Source organism: Zonotrichia leucophrys, chromosome 1 (assembly GCF_028769735.1).
Source record: "Zonotrichia leucophrys gambelii isolate GWCS_2022_RI chromosome 1, RI_Zleu_2.0, whole genome shotgun sequence".
Lineage (NCBI taxonomy): Eukaryota > Metazoa > Chordata > Aves > Passeriformes > Passerellidae > Zonotrichia > Zonotrichia leucophrys.
In genome coordinates this window covers 25,509,195-25,517,325 of record NC_088169.1, presented here as the reverse complement: position 1 = coordinate 25,517,325, position 8,131 = coordinate 25,509,195, and the positions used below count along the sequence as shown (strand labels likewise).

Sequence of the window (8,131 nt, the reverse complement as noted above, 5' to 3'; positions counted from 1 at the left end):
AATTGCTGTTTCCGCACCATTTAATGGCTTAATCCCTCTTCTATAGTTACATATGCTTGGAGGGTTTTTTCCTTGCTTGTTTGTCTGTTTATTTTTTATGAAGCTGAATTCATGCTTACGTGGATGATGGTAGTAGAATTTTACAAGCCTGTTAATTTTGCTTGTTGTTGTGAGTTTTGAAACATGTACAAACAAAGTACAAACAATTAACATGCAAGATGAGCAGAGATGAGGTTTGCAAGTAGGAAGACCAGCAGAGTCACGGCTCACCCTCTCATGCAATCCACATTGGCTGTGCCCTGGATATTATATACTGTTTACAGATATTTAGGCCAGAAATACCTGTTCATGCCACCAAATAATGTTGAATGAATAGATTCTAAAATCTGGAAAACAAATCTAGTTGTTTGTCCTTCTGCTGCTTCCCAGTAAAGGCTCAAGAACTTAATGAACATTCCAAATGCCCACCTAACATTGGCCTGCTGTTCTAAACTTCTCCCTTTTTAATCAGATATTTCACATCTCCTCCTCTGCTTGCCCCAAAGCAGTTGCACTCACTGCCTCTTCTCACACCTGTTTCCTGGCTACTGCCTCCTTTTTCTTGCACTTGCTGCACTTCTAAAGCATAGTGAGCTTAAACAGCATTACACTGACATTAAAGGTCAGCAAAAAAATTTGACTGGAACAAGTAAATGTACATTGCAGTAGAAGGCCAAAGCAAATACATCTGAGTTGTCTCAGATGTCAATGGAATGAACACAGATCAAGGGCAACATACTCCATGGAATTCACATTCCTTTAGTGAATTCAAGAGAGATACACCTCAGCAGTTGGAAACCACTGACAAAGAACCAGTCTGAACCCTGACTGAATTCTTACCAACCCTCAGACTTGTGGTCAGCTGTGGTGCAGGACCCAAACACTTGCAATGAAAAACAGGCAATGTATGTCAGAGCAGTTGGTGGGTAGGTTTTCTGAACAGCAGTAGGTTGTGCTATGAGCTAATAGACTTCTGGTAAGAGCAAGAAACTTTAATTGGTTATATATGTATGTCCACCAGCAATGAATTTTCTTTTGCAGTGTTACTCCCTGTCCCCAGAACTACTCTTTTCAAATAAATTCTCAAGATGATTTCTCTTTTATAAAGCATACTCTTTACCTTGTAAATATTTGGTGGAATGGCCACTCAACATTTACAATATTTCTGAGCCAAGCCTTTGTAATAAGATTGAGGCAATTTTTAGTCTCCTTTAAAAAATCCAACAAGATTCTGAAACAAACCAATAAGCACCTAGATTTTCTAAAAATAAAAAGACTATAAAAGTTAAGTTAAAATGTGTCTATAATTACAGATTACTGCAGAGCACCAGCAGAAATTCAGTCCACTGCAGTCGATTTAGCTCGTCTTTGCTTTTGGTTTGTAATCTGTCTTTATAACCTTTGCCCCTGTATTTTCTCAGATTTGGCTTCCTTGCCAGGTTTCTGAACTAGAACTTGATGAGAAGGGCCACAGATACTGGAAACATGCTGTTGCTAACACAGCAAATGCAACCTTTTTCCTCTGTCAACAATTCTAAGATGGTGTGGCTGAATTTTTAGAAGATAAAATACAGCACCTTTAGCAATAGGGGGGAAACTGTAACAAATTACAAAGCACGTATCTCTTAATAATACATGGAAATGGATAATTGTTTTTTAGCTTTATTCATGTACGATACAAAATGTGCTCTGGGATCTTACCTCTGAGGGAAAATCTTATAGGTATTACTAGGACTGGAAGCTGGAAAATGCAGAAGCCACGTGAGCCAAAATCCCCAAAGATTCTCCCTGCTTACCACAGAAATGTTGCCAGCACTGCTGGTGGACAGCACCACAGCTGTGCTTCTAACAGACTTCCTTCTTGATCAAGGATGGAGGGGAAACATTGCCTTCTTACACACTCAGATAAAGGAACAGAAAACATAGAGATCCCTTCTAAGGTGTTCAGGAGTCATCCCTTTACCTTTGAGTTTCAGCTTTTAATTTAAAGGAAGTTTTACCCTTGATGACTCTTAAGAAAAACATGAGAACATGAGCTGACAACATTAAATACACGTGTGTCCCTGTGAAACAAGAGTTTACCTGAAGCTCAGGCAGACCTGCTGCAGTGGGATTGTGACTAAGAGCTGCACTGCTCTGCAGATCACATTTCCTCCTGGCTATTCTGCAAGTGCTGAAGTAACAGGAGTACAGCTGGTCCAGGCCTGGCACTGATCATGTGTACCTTGGCTCCAACTGCCTGCAAACTCCAAAGGCATCTTCTATCCAGGTGGAAGCAAAGGTCTCCTGATGGCATAAAGCCTTTTGCTGCTGTTCTGCATTTCTGGTAGATGGCTTTTGTGTCCTTACACATGTCCCAGAGCAGGAGTAAGGGTACAGGTACAGGTGCCATGAAGTGGAGGTATTCTTACAGCCACAGACCAATTGATTCTGAGAATGCTGGTATTTTTAACATGAATAATTAATGTTTTTTATCCACCAGGATTAGTTTTGCTTTCATTTGAAATTAGGTTCTTTTTGTACTTAGGTGTTTGAAGAACACTTTCCACCATTCCACTGGGTGTATTCTTTTGCATTAAATTTCAGGCATGAATGATGTTAGCTGTTTATTTCAGGCATTTAATAACTGTGGCTTTTCCCCACCATCAGAAAGCAACATTTTACAGCAGGACATAGAAGTTTTGGGACTAAATGCTAAAAGCCAGTCTGGCTAGCACAGACACTAAGCCTTCTGAAACCAATGGGAAAGAAAAGGCTCTTGCATTCTTCTGATCTGTTGGCAGTTTCATCCATGATAGCTAAACCTGGAATTAAGCCTAAAAAACGTCCATTGTTACTTAGTATTGATTTGAACTCTGTCAAAGTGCTTAGAACCATACAGAACAAAGAAGACAAGAGAGTTAATGACAAGTCTTAACTAGATGTGTGTTGAACAGCAAGACATCAAAACCAGCTCATTATGGAAGCTGAAATAATTGGCTTGTGAAGCTTCCTGAGAAACATACAAAGCAAACATTTACAAAGGTTATTGGATGGTATCCTGTATTTCATCCTAGGTAGTCTTAAATTAACAAGCCCATAAAATAGGTATCTTATTTGATCAAAATGTTAAGATTGTTAATGACAAATTCTATGGAAAGTACCTATTAAAAGAAAAAGGAAACATTTGCCACTGGTAGGGCTTTATACAGATATAAAGCCCTACCAGTGGCAAATGTTTCCTTTTCCTATATGCTCTAAAATTAAGTAATGTGTAGACAGACATCAAGTATTATGTAAAAGCAATAATTTTAAATGATCTTACTACTTATGAGAAAAATATATTCAAGTCATCCCTGGCAGACAGAAGAGGAAGCAATACAAACACTTCTGTGAGGCAGCTCACCACAGGCACACCTGCAGCATCCAGCCCAGAAAAGCTGTGAGTGTTCAGTAGTGCCTTCCTCCCAAAGACCAGCAAGGTGCCTTAGCAGGTAACACAGTGGTCTGAGAGACCTGAAAAGGCTCTCCCTGAACAGCCTGTGTAGAGGATTGTGTGGAAGACAGTCAGGAGCAGGACAGACAAGGTGCTGGCACTGGGAGTTCACTCACTCTCCTTGTACAAGAGCAAGGGTGGCCATAACTGGAGCTCACAGGCCTTGAGTTCAACACCTGCCAAGAGGGTGCTTCCTAAAGTTGGCACTAGACCTGCAGTACTCCTTGGCAAAGCCTGGGATTGATGTGGGTTCACAGAGAATGGGGAATTAATGGTACAGCAATCTGTGAGGATGGGTACAAAAACCTGGGCAGGGGGTGAGGCAAAAAACAAATCACAAGATACTCAGTTGAGGATGCCATCTGGTTGGAAGTTGGAAAAATATCTGGAAAAATATTCACAGACTCGTAGAAAGGCTAAGGTTGGAAGACACCTTAAGGATAATCCAGTTTCAACCCCTCTGAGCAGAGACATCTGTCACTTAGACCAGGTTGCTCAGAGCCCCATCCAACCTGGCCTTGAACACTTACAGGGATCAGGCATCCACAGCTTCTCTGAGCAAACTGTTCCAAAACCTCCCTACCCTATGAGTAAAGAATTTCTTCCTAACATGTACCTAAAGTTCTCCTCTCTGAGTTCAAAACTGTTCCCCCCTTGTCCTACACTATCTGTACAAGTAAAGAGTTGCTCTCCCCTTTTTTTGTAGGTCCTCTCTAGGTACTGGAAGGTGCTGTAAGGTCTCCCTGGAGCCTTCTCCAGGCTGAACAACCCCAACTCTTTCAGCTTGTCTTCACAGGATACCTGTTCCATCCCTCTGATCATCTTTATGGTTATAAGCTTATGGAATTCTCACTTATTTTCTTGGTATCTGCTCATAGTCACTTTTGGAAACAAGGTACTCATTAAAAAATACTTTTGGTACCCTTATGTCTGTTCCATTGCACTGTTATTCATTCTGGTTGAGTAGCCGTGGTTCAAGGTATTGCAGCCAGTTAAGCTCCATTTCCTCGATAAGCTCTGAAAGAAAGAAAAAAAAAAATCCCCAGTGAGGAAGCAGACCTTGACAGTCAGCCTGGCTACCTTTAGGGTACCTCACCAAGTACTCGGCAGCACTTGCTGTCATTTTTGAAAATGTCTAGGTCAGGTAACACTTTATACAAGTATGTGGGAGTCAGGGGTGTGCATTAAGTGTTTTCTGAGACTCTGATTTATTAAGTCCAGTTTGGGAATGTCACACCATGTTTTATTTCCAGGAACTAACAGGCTGCCAGCCGTTCTCTGACCTGAAAGGCAATGCAAAAAGAGATTCATTCCCTGAAGTGACCGAATTGACTCGACACAGTGGAGACCATTATGGTGAATTAGTCACACATTACAAACATTTCCCTTAAAAACCTCGCTAGGAAGAAGCCGCGCTGGGGTTGTACCGAAGCACAAGACTGGGTACGCGCCGTGCCAGCGGGACCCGGCCGGCCCAAGCCCCGCAGCGCAGGCTCACCATGGCAGCGCTCCGCACACCGCGCCGGGAGCGGGGCGGGAGCGGCGCTGCCCCCCCGGCCCGGCGGGAGGCGGTGGCGCCCGGCCCGGCCCGGCCCCGCCCGCAGGCCCCGCCCCTTCCTGCGCCCCGGCGGCCCCGGCCCCGCTCCGCCGCGGGTCCCGCACGGCTGTGGCGGCGGGTTGTGCCGCTCCCCGCCCGCGGCCGGGCAGCCTGCGGGCCATGCTGCGCGGGGCGGCGGCGGCGGCCCGGCGGTGCGGGCTCGGCCCCGGTGCCGGCCGGGGGCAGGCGGGAGCGCGGCGGTGCTCGGGCGCTGCGCGGCGGCGGCCGTGGGCGCCTCCGGCGGGGCGCGACAGCGGGATCGTGGCGTACAACAGCCGGAGCCGGAGCAAGGAGCCGCTCGTGCTGGCCACGGAAGGAGTGGCGACCTGGTAGCGCCTTGCGGCGCGGCGGGAGGGCGGGCGATGTCGGGGTGACGGGAGCGGTTTGTGTCCGGAAACAGCTCCTGTGTCCCCTTCTGGGCTCCAGGGCACGAAAGACATGGAGCTACTGGATGAAGGTCTAGAGAAGGGTCACAAAGTGATTAAGGGACCGGAGCGTCTCTCTTGCGAGGAGAGACTGCAGGAGCTGGGCCTGTTTAGTCCAGGGGATAGAAGACTGAGTGGGGATCTCAGCAATACATATAAACACCTCGAAGATGGGTGTCAAGAGGATGGTGCCAGGCTCCTTTTGGCATTGCCTAGTGGCAGGACGAGGAGTTGTGGCCATAAGCTAAAACACAAGAAGTTTCACCTCAACATGGGAAAGAACTGATTTGTATTGAGGGTGGCAGAGCACTGCGACAGGCTGCCCAGAGGGCTCATGGAGACTCCCCTCTAGAGACATTCAGAACCTACCTGGACACATTCCTGTGTCCTCTGCTGTAGGAGACCCTGCCTTGACAGGGGTTTGGCCTGGGTGATCTTCCAACCCTAATAATTCTGTGATTCTGTTTGCCTCCCCTCCTGCAGGTACAGCTGCGGGCCGACAGTGTATGACCATGCGCACCTCGGGCACGCCTGGTGAGTCGTGGATGGCAGCATGAGGACATCCAGGCACATACACAGCGCTGGACATCCCATGCCAGGGGTGCCAGGAATACAGTGCTGGGCATCCCCAGGCTGCAGTGTCTGTTCTGGTGACAGAGCTGTGACTGGTGACACGAGGCCCAGCCCTTCACCCCCTGTGCTGTGCAAAGGGCAAAAGTCTGTTTGTTATGTATTTTTCCTCTGGGGCTGGGGTAGTCCATAAAGGGGCTGTTGGTTCTGCTGCCTGGCTGAGACAGAGACAGTGTGTGTCTGTGTCTTGGGAAGAAGCATTAGGAATGTGTGCAGTTTGTTTGGGCAGGGTGAGTTGTAACAAATTGTATCAGCATAGTGTGACCTCTCATGTGGAGTTCATGATCAGGAACAGAGCCTCTCAGCTGTGTGAAAAGATAGTTTCACCTCAGGTTAGTTCAGGCACTGTGTTGGCACCAAGGAAAAGCCATACAGGGCTGGCTAATAGAAAGGTGCTTTCAAGGCTCATAGACGATCACATCTCAAATCTCAGAAAGTCCAGGTAGCTTAAAAGTTTTTCTCTATAGTTCATTAGGATTGTTAGAACAATAAGCTAGCTTCGTTATAAGTAACTTTGAAAAAGTACTTTAAATACACCAGAAGAGGTTGCTGGCACTTGTTTCAAAACAACACACCTGATGAGTAGACATGCAGGGTGTCTGCTGTTCCTGTGAAACTGAGGAGAGTTGCAGCAGCAGCTCAAGCTGCTCTTAAGGTCCTTAAAGAGCAGGTTGTGTTGTGCTCTTTGGAAGAGCAGGGGTTTATCAGATAATTGCCATCTGTATGAAGATCAGATATTGTGCATTTCAGTAACTGAATAGTTCCTGTTCAATGTAAGGGATTTCACAGCTTCTCATCCTGTCTCAGCTTCATTCAGAAACTTGTGTTGAATCTTGCTCATGTTGAACGAGCCATCACAGTAATTGCACAATTGCTGCTTTGTTCTGTAAAAAGGAGGACTTAAAATACCAGTTATATGAAAGTACTGTTGTCAGTGCTAATGTTAATGCTGCTGTACTGTTGTGTGTATGTTGTGGTGTCTTTTTCCTCCTTGCTTTTGTCAAGTCTCAGCAGAAAACTGACCTAGCTTTTTACTTGTGACCTAAAAATCAAGAACATGATATCTTGAACTTGTTGTTTGTACTTAGTATTTTCAGGAAAGTCATAGTAATTGGTGTATTTAAATCTACAGCTCTTTGTGATACAGGCTCCTTTACAGTTTACCTTGAAATAGTCACGATTTAAAATCATCACTTGAAAGTAACTGTGTAAAAAAGATGGTTATAAGTTTCTTGTCTTTATCCCTCAGTTGAGGTTCTCTAGTGTGATAGGGCCTGTCTTCCCTGACATGGTGTAATAGGGAAGGGAATTGCAGAGGTACTTCTGTCCTAAGGGGTATAGTTGATCTAGACCACAATGTTTTATAGAGGTGGAGAAATTAACCCATTGGTCTTGCAGCTCTCTGTGGCTTTTAAATGTCTGGTTTTTTCAGTGGTCTCTTGCCCTCAGACTTTCTTGATTAAAAGAGGGAGTAGAAAGGCCTTGCTTACACTTGCTGGTTTTTTACCCATCTTTTCTTACCCATGTGTAAGCTAGCAATTTCAGGCTTTCCCACTGTGGAGGTTTGCCATACATCTTCCTCACCCCGCTCTGACCTCTTCACGTGCTAATTTAAGAAAGAATGGTTAGTGCAGAATATTGCCTTTGGTGTATCATGCAGATACACCAGGTATAATTCCCTGTTTTAGCACCTCTTTAAGCACCTTCATGTGTTGTTCCTGTTGCCTGACAAGGTGTCTGCACTGAAGACCTTTTGCTCTCTTTTCTCATCAGTTGAACCCTCCAGCGTGGGAGGAGTTGGCTGTTCCTTTCCAGTATCTCTGCTCTTACACATGTCAGTGTTGACATCCTGTTGCTCAGCTGATTTGTTAGGATGGTGGAGCACTCTTGGTTCTATTTGTTTATTTATTTTTTAAAATGGTATCTTTTTTCCCCAGTAGCTAGGTCCAGCCATAGAACAGCTAG

At 45.4% G+C, this 8,131-nt stretch overlaps 1 protein-coding gene across 1 annotated transcript in view; it reads left to right on the top strand.

The window, feature by feature from the left end:
• Positions 1-5,231: 5,231 nt before the first annotated feature.
• Positions 5,232-8,131, top strand: part of CARS2 (cysteinyl-tRNA synthetase 2, mitochondrial) — a 35,307-nt gene continuing 32,407 nt past the window's right edge. Inside the window, exons 1-2 of the mRNA XM_064709115.1 lie at positions 5,232-5,440; positions 6,020-6,070. Coding sequence (XP_064565185.1) covers positions 5,232-5,440; positions 6,020-6,070 — 260 coding nt within the window. The remainder of the gene's footprint in view (positions 5,441-6,019; positions 6,071-8,131) is intronic.